Source organism: Nematostella vectensis, chromosome 3 (genome assembly GCF_932526225.1).
Source record: "Nematostella vectensis chromosome 3, jaNemVect1.1, whole genome shotgun sequence".
In the NCBI taxonomy this organism is placed as follows: Eukaryota; Metazoa; Cnidaria; class Anthozoa; order Actiniaria; family Edwardsiidae; genus Nematostella; species Nematostella vectensis.
This window is the reverse complement of record NC_064036.1, coordinates 12,259,041-12,274,322: the sequence shown is the minus strand read 5'-3', so window position 1 is coordinate 12,274,322 and position 15,282 is coordinate 12,259,041. Positions and strand designations below refer to the sequence as shown.

At 42.0% G+C, this 15,282-nt stretch overlaps 1 protein-coding gene and 1 long non-coding RNA gene across 4 annotated transcripts; one reads left to right on the top strand and one right to left on the bottom strand.

The window, feature by feature from the left end:
• Positions 1-3,109: 3,109 nt before the first annotated feature.
• On the bottom strand, positions 3,110-14,206 carry LOC5520092 (tRNA-splicing endonuclease subunit Sen54). 2 transcript variants are annotated; one of them, XM_001639830.3, is made up of 11 exons: positions 14,070-14,206; positions 13,725-13,886; positions 13,452-13,515; positions 11,566-11,649; positions 10,194-10,241; positions 10,073-10,120; positions 9,899-9,951; positions 9,616-9,797; positions 8,675-8,741; positions 4,019-4,111; positions 3,110-3,805 (listed from the first exon to the last, which is right to left on the bottom strand). In XM_001639830.3, the coding sequence occupies exons 1-11, from the start codon at positions 14,093-14,095 to the stop codon at positions 3,652-3,654; spliced, it is 981 nt and encodes a 326-aa protein (XP_001639880.2). In that variant the 5' UTR covers positions 14,096-14,206; the 3' UTR covers positions 3,110-3,651. The 2 variants fall into 2 exon arrangements, with proteins under 2 accessions (XP_001639880.2, XP_032220774.2); XM_032364883.2 differs by lacking the exon at positions 11,566-11,649.
• On the top strand, positions 3,642-15,149 carry LOC116603545. 2 transcript variants are annotated; one of them, XR_007307453.1, is made up of 4 exons: positions 3,642-3,778; positions 4,025-4,104; positions 13,751-13,842; positions 14,972-15,149. It is a non-coding gene; the product is annotated as an uncharacterized LOC116603545 (long non-coding RNA). The 2 variants fall into 2 exon arrangements; XR_004290661.2 differs by having other exon boundaries at positions 13,751-13,918.
• Positions 15,150-15,282: the final 133 nt, after the last annotated feature.

The window sequence follows — 15,282 nt, the reverse complement described above, 5'->3', positions numbered from 1 at the left end:
CCGGGAAAGTTCCGATCAAAATAACATCGGCTAAACAAAAGCTGTGGCTAGGAAACGGAACCACAATTTCGGAATATTTTGACTTTTAAGTAAGTGTCAAAGCACATGTTTGGGTTAGGGGTTGTATTCGTTATTTATCAATAGACCAAAAATAATTTTTTTTGGATTTTCGCGTATTTCATTTCGTGTTGGTATTGCCTTGGGCTTTAGTCAGAAACCACTTAAAGATTGGATGAATATGCATGCGCAAATATATCAAACATCGATGACGAAAACGGGCTATAGTCATGCACAAAAGCACGCCAAAAACGCGAGCATGTCATTGGTATTTCACGTACAATATCGTTTCTAAAAATGGCAAAAATGGGAAAGAAAAAGTGGACGGGTGGAAAATTAATAAATTAAAATCACATTTATTTTTTGGAGTTATCGGTGTAGACGCGGTGATGAAATATAATGTATCATGCGCTAGTAAATGCTTATTCGCGGCAGCGTAATAAGTGGTCGCCGTTCCTTACTTGCGACATCTCAACGACCAACCAAATTTAGCAAACCAAAACCACAAGCGTTACTAATAAAAGCTCATCAACGAACCGAGACGTTCACGCGACTAAATCACTCAATAATTGATGATATTCAATTATTTATCAAAGCCAGGTCCAAGCGGTATATGCCATGCATTATTCCCTGAAATCCCAAGACAAGAACAGTGCCAAGGGCTAAAATCATGAAATCTAAGCGATTTCCCAAAAAATACGCAAAAAGCGGAAAACAAGCAATCGCTTTTATCTATTAAAAATTGTGTCATGAGGCAATCCCTAGTTATATAAATAGACTGTTTCCAGGGCAACGTTACAGACACAGACATTAGCGCGCTAGGAGTTCTCTGAGATAATGACGTAATTGATTCACACGCGATGATAAAATATGCGATCATACTAGACCACGGATATGCGAGGAAGCCTTTTACAGGTGGTATTGCAGCAACGTGCTTACACTGATGGCCGCAACAAATTTTCACGTACTTTCCTTATTAATAACGACTTCAAATTCTAGAAAAAAAAAGTTGAATTTACCTAAGAAAAGAAAAGGCGGGAAGATAGAAAAGATGCGCGCCGAAAAAGAAATAAACTAGATGACTATCATGTTATATGACAAGATGGTAAAAACAGCACTCCAACCAATGGAGCTATAAAATCCACCAAAAAGAAGGCACAAGCACAAATAATGAAACAAAAAGAACTACCAGACTACTCCCATCTGTACCCCCATGGCGCCATACATTGACACAAAAGACGACATGTTGTCCGATACACATAATATGAGCGACGTCAAGCTTGTTCTGAATGGGTCACAAAAGGGGTCTGGTATAGAGTAACAGGTTACCAAGACCGACGCACTGGTGGAAAGTAGTAAGCTTTCCTTGGTTCTCAGCCCCCTGATGTGAAGCAATTACCCCACCCCTTTTAATTAAGTATCTAACTTAACGACCCCCCTTTGATACAAACGAGAAAATGGTGGTATAACCCAGAATAGTGATTTAAAAAAATAATCAGACGCACATATATATGCATAGCAAGGCTATGGATTGAATTTTAATAATAAACACGCCCTAAACGAAAACACGTGGAATTTCTCAGGCCACCGGAAACGGTACACCACCATAAAAATCCCATCGCGTGCTTCCACAACCTTCTACAATCCAAATACAAAGCTCATTTTAAGTGCGAAAATGTTAGCGCTGGACACCATTTAAGATATTTCCGGGAAAAAAGAAATTGAAGAAGTTATCCAGGTGGTGGTGTCTATTTCTAATGTAGTGCTGTTTTGTGTTGTGGTTCAAATTGATTTTGGGATTCTCTCATTCTCGTCAAATCTTCGGATCATATTCCCATATAGTGCCGCCTTATGTTCGCACGCCCGAGCGTACCCCCTCTACGCCCTATTATGCCAGGATGTCGCAGCTGCCTCACCGGCATGGGCGTTAGCTTCTTTCCAGATCTATGCGCTTACACAGGAGCTAGATCGACTCTTATCAAATGGTGTATACAAAGGTCCCATTCAAAAAGTTCCGACATACGATTACATATCCAAAAAACTGACGATGAGACGGCGGGCAAAACATAAAACGTCTTGATACAAAGACGCGATTTGCGAAAATTAATAAAAACTCGAGCATCAAGCTTCGCAAAAACTTAATTAACAAGACCACCGTGGGGCGGCGTGTTTTGGTTTAATTATCATCAACTTTGGAAGACCCTTTCTAGTAATAAGATAACAACCGTGTCTTTTATTGTCGAGATTGAATCCCAAATTAGCTACGCCAAGCCGACTTGATGGACATTATAATAGAGTAGAGGATTTCGATTTTAAGTCGGTGGTGATGATTACAATTCTGTAAGTTTTAATCTCCTAATAGCGCTGATATCGAAGTATTTGAGGCTGATATTTCAGAGATAACGCCCTTTCAATTCAATAGCCTTATTATTTCCGTCCTAAATATGGCGTTCTCCCTAAAATCTGCAGGCGAGTTGAATACGTTCGACATTTATCCGGAGACAATTAGTAACCTGCCATCTCATCACACAACTAATACGAATACTAATGCCAAAGCGAGTAAATTCCACAGTCAATATGGCTCAGATAGAAGCGAAGATGTCCATAACGCTTGGTGCTCATGTCAGCTACAGGTCTCAAAACGTCTGGAAATTGATTACAGTTTCAAGACGAGTCGGAAATTGGGGATCCTTTCTCGGGCAAAGTTTGTGATATGGCAGCCCTTCTAGGGCACAATGACGTCTGTGCTTCTGCTGTAACATATCAAGGGTTTCAATTTGTTTCTCAAGAGTCCTTGGTTCCCCTTGAAAGATCAGAGTTTTTAGAATATTATTTTCGCTCGCTAAGTTACTGCCTTTACGTGACGGCACCCACCATTTTCCGTTTAAAATCAGAATTCTAATTAAAAAGACCGCCGCATAGAGGAACAAAATTAAAACGAAAACACGGTAAGAGCTAGAAATTAGAAGGGCGAAAAAGAATTGCTATAGAAGCGATCTGTATGGCTGTTGCTTTGTGCGAAGGGCGTGCAAGGAGAAGGGCGAAAAAAATATTTTTATTGAAGTGCTCTGTATAGCTTTTGCCTTGTGGAGGATAAGGCGTTGTTCTTACTTCTCCCGTCCAGTGACGCTCAGCCAAAATGCCGCGACGAGCGTTACTGGGCGAGAGAAGTTTGGAGGCTCTGGTACCCAGGGTAGACAGTACAATGGGCCTCCGTGCAGGGTTGCCTGTGTGCACAGCATTCCCATGTTTAGCCATACTGATCTTTTTAGATCAGGTGCTGAAGTTAGTTTCTTCACTGACAAACGCAGACTTCAAAGTTGTTCAAGTGGACATTACTCATCTCCTGCCACGGTAACCCTGCCACTGCTGACCAATTTTGATAGAACCGCAGACGCCCGCTCTGCTCTCTGCTAACCGAAGCAGACCTTCGAGGCACAAGGTTATCTGTGAGCACAGCATTCCCGTCTCTTATTATTGCTGACAAATGTTGGTAGGCCCTCACTTATCAAGCTACAGGTGGAGACGCTGTCTCTGTTAACCACAGCAAACCACAGAAGCACTAGGTCACCTGTGAGCACAGCATTCCCGTCTTTATCCATTGCTGACAAATGTTGGTAGATCAGCATCCAGGAAGCTATAGATAGAGACGTTTCCTCCACTAACCACAGCAAACTTCACTGGTGTTGGATGGGCTTTCTGTGTCAAGTGGGTTATATCGGTAAGGGAAGGAACTGGGTCTAAGAATCTGGAAAAGAAATAAGTTTAGCTAAGTTAAGGTGCAATTTTGGACTATTTTATTTAAGACTATTTCAAATGCGCTTGGTGTACATTGAACTAAAGTACCTATGATAAAGCTGTCTTAAAATTCAAAAGTATTTTTTTTTTGCTAATACAAAAACAATATATCATAATGTATTTTCATGTAATCTGCCCTTCAACACATATTCCATAACTTTACCTGCAGATGCAAATACAGATGTATGGCGAACCTGGGGTTGTTTTCTTGTACCCACTTCCAGGCTGGTACACGTCAAATGCAATAAGGTACTTGCTAAAATGAATAGCAAAAGCATAAAGAAATGTCATTCTATGCTTCAACTCAATAAAAAGGTAATAAAATCCTGGTTACCTACAGGGGCTGATCCAGCTTTTTGTCAAGGGGAATCGGAGGGGGAGGGTTTGACACGAAATGTTCCATCAATATAGTTATATCTCACTTCTTGTGACTCGCTTTTTACTGTATTTTAATGTACACCACGCTTCACTTGGAAGCCCAAGGAAGCGTATAAACCCCTTAACCCCCAACCCTGTAGATCCACTATGGACCTGGCTTAAGCCCAAGGAAGTGTATAAACCCCTTAACCCCCAACCCTGTAGATCCACTATGGACCTGGCTTAAGCCCAAGGGAGTGTATAAACCCCTTAACCCCCAACCCTGTAGATTCACTACTGACCTGGCTTAAGCCCAAGTAAGTGTATAAACCCCTTAACCCCCTACCCTGTAGATCCACTACTGACCTGGCTTAAGCCAAAGGAAGTGTATAAACCCCTTAACCCCCAACCCTGTAGATCCACTACTGACCTGGCTTAAGCCAAAGGAAGTGTATAAACCCCTTAACCCCCAACCCTGTAGATCCACTACTGACCTGGCTTAAGCCAACGGGAGTGTATAAACCCCTTAACCCCCAACCCTGTAGATCCACTACTGACCTGGCTTAAGCCCAAGTGAGTGTATAAACCCCTTAACCCCCAACCCTGTAGATCCACTACGTACCTGGCTTAAGCCAAAGGAAGTGTATAAACCCCTTAACCCCCAACCCTGTAGATCCACTACTGACCTGGCTTAAGCCAAAGGAAGTGTATAAACCCCTTAACCCCCAACCCTGTAGATCCACTACTGACCTGGCTTAAGCCAAAGGGAGTGTATAAACCCCTTAACCCCCAACCCTGTAGATCCACTACTGACCTGGCTTACGCCCAAGTGAGTGTATAAACCCCTTAACCCCCAACCCTGTAGATCCACTACGTACCTGGCTTAAGCCAAAGGTAGTGTATAAACCCCTTAACCCCCAACCCTGTAGATCCACTACCGACCTGGCTTAAGCCCAAGGGAGTGTATAAACCCCTTAACCCCCAACCCTGTAGATCCGCTACTGACCTAGCTTAAGCCAAAGGTAGTGTATAAACCCCTTAACCCCCAACCCTGTAGATCCACTACCGACCTGGCTTAAGCCCAAGGGAGTGTATAAACCCCTTAACCCCCAACCCTGTAGATCTGTTACTGACCTGGCTTAAGCCCAAGGGAGTGTATAAACCCCTTAACCCCCAACCCTGTAGATCCACTACGTACCTGGCTTAAGCCAAAGGGAGTGTATAAACCCCTTAACCCCCAACCCTGTAGATCCACTACTGACCTGGCTTAAGCCCAAGTGAGTGTATAAACCCCTTAACCCCCAACCCTGTAGATCCACTACGTACCTGGCTTAAGCCAAAGGAAGTGTATAAACCCCTTAACCCCCAACCCTGTAGATCCACTACTGACCTGGCTTAAGCCAAAGGAAGTGTATAAACCCCTTAACCCCCAACCCTGTAGATCCACTACTGACCTGGCTTAAGCCAAAGGGAGTGTATAAACCCCTTAACCCCCAACACTGTAGATCCACTACTGACCTGGCTTAAGCCCAAGTGAGTGTATAAACCCCTTAACCCCCAACCCTGTAGATCCACTACGTACCTGGCTTAAGCCAAAGGTAGTGTATAAACCCCTTAACCCCCAACCCTGTAGATCCACTACCGACCTGGCTTAAGCCCAAGGGAGTGTATAAACCCCTTAACCCCCAACCCTGTAGATCCGCTACTGACCTAGCTTAAGCCAAAGGTAGTGTATAAACCCCTTAACCCCCAACCCTGTAGATCCACTACCGACCTGGCTTAAGCCCAAGGGAGTGTATAAACCCCTTAACCCCCAACCCTGTAGATCCGCTACTGACCTGGCTTAAGCCCAAGGGAGTGTATTAACCCCTTAACCCCCAACCATGTAGATCCGCTACTGACCTGGCTTAAGCCCAAGGGAGTGTATTAACTCCTTAACCCCCAACCATGTAGATCCGCTACTGACGTGGCTTAAGCCCAAGGAAGTGTATAAACCCCTTAACCCCCAACCCTGTAGATCTGCTACTGACCTGGCTTTAGCCCAAGGGAGTGTATAAACCCCTTAACCCCCAACCCTGTAGATCCACTACGGACCTGGCTTAAGCCTAGGGAGTGTATAAACCCCTTAACCCCCAACCCTGTAGATCCACTACTGATCTGGCTTAAGCCCAAGGAAGTGTATAAACCCCTTAACCCCCAACCCTGTAGATCCGCTACTGACCTGGCTTAAGCCCAAGTGAGTGTAAAAACCCCTTAACCCCCAACCATGTAGACCCACTACGTACCTGGCTTAAGCCAAAGGGAGTGTATAAACCCCTTAACCCCCAACCCTGTAGATCCACTACGGACCTGGCTTAAGCCCAAGGAAGTGTATAAACCCCTTAACCCCCAACCCTGTAGATCCACTACTGACCTGGCTTAAGCCCAAGGAAGTGTATAAACCCCTTAAGCCCCAACCCTGTAAATCCACTACGTACCTGGCTTAAGCCCAGGGAAGTGTATAAACCCCTTAACCCCCAACACTGTAGATCCGCTACTGACCTGGCTTTAGCCCAAGGGAGTGTATTAACCCCTTAACCCCCAACCCTGTAGATCCACTACTGACCTGGCTTAAGCCCAAGGGAGTGTATTAACCCCTTAACCCCCAACCATGTAGATCCGCTACTGACCTGGCTTTAGCCCAAGGGAGTATATTAACCCCTTAACCCCCAACCATGTAGATTCGCTACTGACCAAGGGAGTGTATTAACCCCTTAACCCCCAACCCTGTAGATCCACTACTGACCTGGCTTAAGCCCAAGGGAGTGTATAAACCCCTTAACCCCCAACGCTGTAGATCCACTACGTACCTGGCTTAATCCCAAGGGAGTGTATAAACCCCTTTACCCCCAACCCTGTAGATCCACTACGGACCTGGCTTAAGCCCAAGGAAGTGTATAAACCCCTTAACCCCCAACCCTGTAGATACGCTACTGACCTGGCTTTAGCCCAAGGGAGTGTATTAACCCCTTAACCCCCAACCCTGTAGATCCACTACTGACCTGGCTTAAGCCCAAGGGAGTGTATTAACTCCTTAACCCCAAACCATGTAGATCCGCTACTGACCTGGCTTTAGCCCAAGGAAGTGTATAAACCCCTTAACCCCCAACCCTGTAGATCTGCTACTGACCTGGCTTAAGCCAAGGAAGTGTATAAACCCCATAACCCCCAACCCTGTAGATCCGCTACTGACCTGTCTTAAGCCCAAGTGAGTGTATAAACCCCTTAACCCCCAACCCTGTAGATCCACTACTGACCTGGCTTAAGCCCAAGGGAGTGTATTAACTCCTTAACCCCAAACCATGTAGATCCGCTACTGACCTGGCTTTAGCCCAAGGAAGTGTATAAACCCCTTAACCCCCAACCCTGTAGATCTGCTACTGACCTGGCTTAAGCCAAGGAAGTGTATAAACCCCATAACCCCCAACCCTGTAGATCCGCTACTGACCTGTCTTAAGCCCAAGTGAGTGTATAAACCCCTTAACCCCCAACCCTGTAGATCCACTACTGACCTGGCTTAAGCCAAAGGAAGTGTATAAACCCCTTAACCCCCAACCCTGTAGATCCACTACGGACCTGGCTTAAGCCCAAGGGAGTGTTTTAACCCCTTAACCCCCAACCCTGTAGATCCACTACTGACCTGGCTTAAGCCCAAGGGAGTGTTTTAACTCCTTAACCCCCAACCCTGTAGATCCACTACGGACCTGGCTTAAGCCAAAGGGAGTGTATAAACCCCTTAACCCCCAACCCTGTAGATCCACTACTGACCTGGCTTAAGCCAAAGGAAGTGTATAAACCCCTTAACCCCCAACCCTGTAGATCCACTACGGACCTGGCTTAAGCCCAAGGAAGTGTATAAACCCCTTAACCCCCAACCCTGTAGATCCGCTACTAACGTGGCTTAAGCCCAAGGAAGTGTATAAACCCCTTAACCCCTAACCCTGTAGATCCACTACGGACCTGGCGTAAGCCCAAGTGAGTGTATAAACCCCTTAACCCGCAACCCTGTAAATCCACTACGGACCTGGCTTAAGCCCAAGGAAGTGTATAAACCCCTTAACCCCCAACCCTGTAGATCCACTACGGACCTGGCTTAAGCCCAAGGAAGTGTATAAACCCCTTAACCCCCAACCCTGTAGATCCACTACGGACCTGGCTTAAGCCCAAGGAAGTGTATAAACCCCTTAACCCCCAACCCTGTAGATCCACTACTGACCTGGCTTAAGCCCAAGGGAGTGTTTATATCTCACTTCTTGTGACTCGCTTTTTACTGTATTTTAATGTACACCACGCTTCACTTGGAAGCCCAAGGGAATGTATAAACCCCTTAACCCCCATCCCTGAAGATCCACTACTGACCTGGCTTAAGCCCAAGGGAGTGTTTAAACCTTTGAACCCCCACCCCTGTAGATCTGCTACTGACCTGGCTTGTGCAGCTGTACTTGTCATCCTTTGTGTCTTAACAACTTGTAACTTTGATAAGACAGCGGCTATGGTAAATCGAGAAAAGTTTATAAGAAAAGTAGTTCACCAGTTCACAGGCCCAAAGACTAGGATCTTTTGTTGACTTTTTTGATGAGCAATACGAAAAAAAAAATCCAAGCCAGTTCAAACAACTCAGGCAAGGGCAAGTGTACTGTTATTATAAGTGGAAATATGGCTTCTATTGACTACAAAATACTGTATACCCATTCATAGACTTAAATTAGCACTTGAATCTTCACTCCCCTCCTCCACCAACCACCCATTCCTCCACCCGAAATCCAGCCTATGGAACTAGGGCCTGGTTGGGCAATCTGGTAAACATGATGCTTGAACCTCAAGTTCTTTTGTACTTTTGTGATTCGTGATTAGGCCCTAAATTAAATCTGTGCATTCATGAAAAGCTTAAAAATAAATTCATGACTTGTAATCGAGTACTCATGATCAGTGATTGGGGTATTTTTACTTTCGTGACTCTATATTTGCATTGGCTAAATTCGTGAAACATAACCGTAGATGGTGAGAATAATTAAAACATGAATACATGTAACAGATGTCCGAATAAACATGACCTTTGTTTAGATTGTTGATAAATGAAACAGATTTGTCAGTTAAACTGCATTGAATGTTTTGTGTCTCCAAGTGATTCATGAAAGCTTCTTTTTTAAATTCATGATTGAAAGCCTGAAAAATAACTTTGTGATTTGTGATGGGAACCCCATCTTCACTTCACCTGTAGCATGGACTGAGCATTTTAAAATCTTTCCAAATGTCAAATACTATTCTATAGGTTGGGAAGCTAAGAAGATTTAGAGAAAAGAACAATATAAAGGTCTTGAGGAAATAATAAAAGGCAAAACCACTGGATGAAATCAAACTTACCTGTTGATCGGGCATCACTGGGTCTTAAAAGTGGCTTGCATCCTGATTCATCTTTCCAAAGACAAGCTGCAGGACTTGACATGATTGTATCACTCACTTGAATACTACTTGAAGATACATCAGTTGATCTATCGCCCTTCTCATCTGCTGTTGCATTGGATTGCCTGGAACCCTTGAAAGATCTACATATATACATTATGGTGTCAGCGAGTACATCATAAACAGATATATCAAGACAACATTACTCTTTATTGCCCACTGATTTTACTCACTGGTCACTTACTTCTTCTGATGCTTGACAACAATGAATCCCAGCCTCAATAAGTAGGCATAGACCTGGTGAAAAAGTAGATCCATAGAAAATGCTGAGTACTAACAATGCAGTGAGTCTCTTATTTGACAGAAATCTTTTAAACAGCCCCCTTTTACCTTTTAATACCTGAAATAAAATACTTACAATATAATGATCAAGAGTAAACATGTGGGGTAGTAAAATGGAAAATGCCTGAAACAAAAATTTCAAGAAAAATTAGAATTTTTTCTTTTAACAAAATTGTATTCAACTGTCAAACTGTCACCTGCTGAAGTGTTAATGGCATCCCTCCATAGTAAAGCTCCAAGGAACCCTGCAAATCACAAAATGTCTTGAAAAATGGAACTGTTATTGGCTAGACTCTATGACTTCACCTGCATATCAGAGTGAACATGTTTTGTTAAAAACCGAAGGTACACAGATACATGTAGTACACCACATATCAAATCAAGAACAAAAACAAAAACAAAATTTCAAATAATCTCCAATTTTTCCATATCTGTTACAATTAATGGTAATCAAATTGAACAAGAAGACATTGCTAAGATCCTTGGTGTCACTTTTGATCATCCACTCAGCTGGGAGCCTCATGTGGAACATTTCCTTGCTTAGACGCCTTGCACCCTTTCAAACCCATGCTGGAGCACTCCACTATTACAACACGTGCATCCACAGTCAGCTTGTCTACTGTGCAAATGTCTGGGGAATTGCTCTCAATCTCTTCAGTTGCAACTACAAAAATGCACTGCCAGCATGATCCTGTCTGCTGATATTTCAACCCCATCTGTATCACTTTTTACTCATCTAAATTGGATCCCAATATGCGACTTGATCAAACTGAGAGAGCTATTAGCCCTACTTTTAGTTCTTGTCAATCCTGATTCACTCTTTTGTTTACATTCAAAATTCTCTTTTCTTTCACATGGTTGCACAAGGGCTTCCCTTCTAAGACTACTTCCAAGAAGTAGTATTAATTACACTTGTATAGTTTAATTATTGTCCTTTGTAATTCCGTAAACGCCTACTATCATTGAGTTATTATTATTAATGTTGTATTAATATTAATATAGTCAATATTAATATAGATAAAGTAGGGAGGGCCATATGTTAGAAAACTGTAAATTCAGTTAATATGCTACCCTTGATAAATAAATATTATTGTACAGAAAGCTATGAAGGACAGGGGCTTGCAAAGGGGGTATTGGTGGACTGAAGCCAGCCCCTACCCCATTTTGGCCATTTCCAATAAAATACAATGGTGGCCTTGGAAACCGTTTCAGAGTTTTTTGAGAGTTTAACTCCCATCCCCATTTTCTTGAGTGTTCAGCGACCCACAAAAGCCCAACAGGAGGTACAACAGGACTTGAAGACTACATAGAAGACAGCAGTCTTAAAATGGTAGTCAGAAAAGAGGTGTGCTTGATAGAGATAACTTTTAAGAGGACTGCAGTATAATTCAATCTTACTGAAAATGTGTTTGTTATTAGAGCTATATCTCAGGTTTAGACATTTGCCTCGACCACAAATAATGTACTAACTCATAGATGTAAGAATTGCTTTTGACCATACCCAAAGTGCCATCCATTGGGGATAACCCCTATCTGTTTTTATGGGAGTCTCCCACATCGTATACTAACCTGTTCTAAGAGGAACAAGGCCTCTTCCGGTGCAGCCCACAAGACACTATTAATAGCTACTCCAAAATGATTCCAATGCGTTCCCTACAGATGCCAAATCACAACATTCATCACACAACATCTAAACAATCTTGAATATGAATCATCTTTACTGTATAATATTTCACTCTGCACTGAAGATTACAAGAGGAGAGTTGAATACCAGTGTTTGGTGAGGCATTTTAATCTGGAAATATATTTCTCTATGTAATAAATATCCCAGTAAAGTTTCCTGTCTTGTGTGTGCAGCAAAACTTAAAATCAAACATCTACTTGTTTATATAGTGTATGTACGGATGAACTAACGTAAAATATAAAGTTTTTAGGCTAAATTTAGGCAAATAAAAGCGAAGTTTATTCATTATTCCAACATTTTTAGTGATTTTAGTTCTGACATGGTTAATATGCGACTTCCAATTTAATTGACTATCAATGATGAGTCCTAAGAATTTAGTTTCATTTACCATCTGGATTGGTTCGTTGTTTATCTCTATTTTTGTTGTATTTTTCGTTTTTCTTTTGCTGTTTCTGAATATAATATAGTTTGTTTTTTTAGTGTTAAGTGATAATTTATTTGTCTTAAACCATTCTGTTAGTTTAAAAATGGGTTAAGACAAATAATATTTTACATTAGTTCATCCGTACATACACTATGGAAACATCAACTGGGCAAGTAATTATGACACAAGTTTAAAACGAATATTCCTTTTGCAAAAAAGGTGTGTTAGAATAATAACAAATTCTCATTACCTCAGTCACACTGAGCCCTTATTCAAAGAAGAAAGGCTTCTTACGGTCTATGACATTAACACCCTTGAAACTGCATTATTCATGTATAAATTTGACAATAATCAATTACCGGGGATTTTGATAACTTTTTTAAAAGAAATAATACAATCCACAGCTATAACATGAGAAATTCAAGCGACTATCGCACAACTCTTAGAAAAACAAGACGGGGCCAATTTTCAATTTCGTACAGGGGTCTAAAAATCTGGAGCAACCTCACTTGTCAAGCAAAACAATGAAGATCAGTAAATATGTTTAAAAAGATTGTAAAGGACAATATCCTCTCTCAAAAAGCAGCTATTGATTTATAGATATGATTCTACTTTATTTCATCAAATCAGCCACATGTAAATTTAATAATAAGGATTCCTCAGTCAATTCAAGAACATTCATATATATTTTATTAGAGACGCTACTTAGTCTGCGACAGGGGTCTACACCTCATAAGCATTGTGCTTTTAGTAGACTCCTCATCATCACTATTTTTTTGCATTATTATCATCATACTATTATTTGGTGAAATAAACTTGATTGATTGATTGAAGTAGAATATATAATTCAAGTCACTCCTTTTGTATATTCAGCTCTAACATGGTACTTAATTGCAGATTTTGGCTACAGCTTTATGAATAGTATGTTACTGGGTTCATCGCGGCTGACCGCAGCAAAACTGTGCTTTGCAGAAAAATCTCGGATACGGTCACAACGTTTTTGCCGCGGAAAATCTTGCAATAATCTTATTTGCATATTCATTGTGTCATTTATTCTCTTTTAACCTAATTCTATTGTAATATCAAATATTATATATTATAAATCAATCTGATAATCTCAGAGCTCATTTCATTACCATAAATGATCTAATATATAATGCCTCCTATCTAATAAGGGCCCCCCTAAGCTTACAAGTTTGTATTGAGCGCCCCTCTCTAATAAACACCCCCCTCTCTATTTAACACCCCCCACCCTCCCTCCCAGCTTATCAATAATAATATTTTATTATTAATAATATTATAATATTAGTATTAATATTCGATCATTTACAGTAATCAAATCCTTACCCTTGCCGCTTCAATTTTTATCATAGCCTTTTCAGGAACCCAAATGCCAACTGAGAGATTCCCTCTACAAAAAAAAAAGACAAACAAATCACACACTCCCAGAGACGGAAGGGGGTGAGTACTCTGGGGGGGGGGGGGGGGGTTCAAAGTATTACCAAACTAGGTCACCATATACATACAAGTGAGCAAGTCTCTTCTATAATAAAGCAGATGCCTCACTTTGGTTATCATTTTGGAATGATGTCAATGAAGAAAACGTCTTTAAAATCTTACCTCTTAACAACCCTCTCTTCATTCAGAACAGCAGCATGGTCCTTTATCAGGGATTCCACACTGGCTTGCTCCTCTTCAGTCCATGACGGGAAAGAGGCCTTAAGTCCCCAGCTTGGAGGTAGAGTGGCTGGTTGTCTCTTTAGTTTTTGAAGCTCAGCGGCACTGACAATGATAAGATGACAACAACGAAAAGAGTATGTATACGAAAATAAGAAACCCTGCGGAAGTTCGGTGCTGCCATATTTCACGATTTGTGTTTACATCAAGTAAAAGGGTTAGCAAGGCGGCAACTCAGGTTCAACATTAGCATTCTATGAGACAACAGAAATGTCGAGTTGATTTTACCTAGTAATGTAACCGAACTCGTCCATAGTTATTCATATAATAGAGGAATGTCACTTTCACTGAAATTCGTCCGCCATCTTGAAAATAGGGAAACGAGAGGGACTGGAGTCAAGTCTAGAACCCGCGCCTTTTCCTGGGGGTCGTTTCTCAAAACTCCGGGCCCTGTGCAAACTGCGCCAGCACCCGCCAGTGTTGCTGGCGAATTTTTGCTTGACTTGACCACAAGACAAAGGAAATGTCAGAACGCCCATTTCCAGCGAAAATGCCTGCAAAGCTGGCAGGTGTTGGCACAGTTTGCAGGAGGCTTTAGGGTACCGGAGAGTTTTCGGGATACTTTTCCGGGCGAGGAAGAGCGTTTCTCAAAGCTAGCGGTAGCGTCACGGTAGAAAATAAAGGTTTAAATATTTTTCTATAAGGGTAAGTTCAAACGTCGTATTATCCATGAACCGTATTCAATGCAAATGGGGATGAAACAATCGACTCGATTAATTTGCATGCATTTGCATTAAATTCGGCTCATGGATAATACGTAGTTAGTTTGAACTTAGCCTTAACGAAGCCCATGAACAAGCGTAGTTCAGTTGGCTCTACTTGTCTCTGAGCACGAAAGTATGCAGGTGCACGAATGATGAGCGCCCGGCTTTTAAGGCGGCGACACGTACGAAAGATGTGTCATGCACGTGCGCGAGTGAGAAACGGAGAACAAAAGGCACTTTTGTTTTGCCGCCGCTCTCTGTGCCGGTCCAAGATCCTCCCCAAGGGAGGATCTGGGGCAGACACAGAGAGCGGCTGTAAAAAAAAGCTATGGCAAATCAGACGAAATGTTTGTGTATCGAATATTTTCTTTTATTTGTTTACTGAATATACCTTATAAAGCCAATTTATTGTAGTTGTTGTCGTAGATTGATGCCCGTGGTCACAGAGTGCTGTGCATGATGACGAAATTACCACACCAACACAACGCAAGCACGAAAAAGACCCCGATATTTTCAGTCTACATCTCAGTGAGCTGTGCGTGGATTAACCTGTTAACGACTAAGACAGGGCTGGGATCCAATCTTATAAAAAATAAGACAACGATATAGTGTCTACTGACCGAAAAGGAACACATTTCTGACGTTCCATTTTGGTATCTCGAAGAAAGGAACTGTATTTAATTCCGTCAGAATAAGTCCCAAGAACTAGTCTTACTATGAAACTTTCCCAGCGGCTC

Bases quoted from the DNA above. Each gene is read 5' to 3' on its own strand.
- LOC5520092 (XM_001639830.3), bottom strand. From the start codon at position 14,095: ATGGACGAGTTCGGTTACATTACTAG. The intron at 9,798-9,898 runs GTAAGTGACCAG...GTATATATGTAG, and splicing joins GTTGTCAAGCATCAGAAGAA to ATCTTTCAAGGGTTCCAGGC. The intron at 8,742-9,615 runs GTAAGTTTGATT...GATTTACCATAG, and splicing joins CAGTGATGCCCGATCAACAG to CCGCTGTCTTATCAAAGTTA.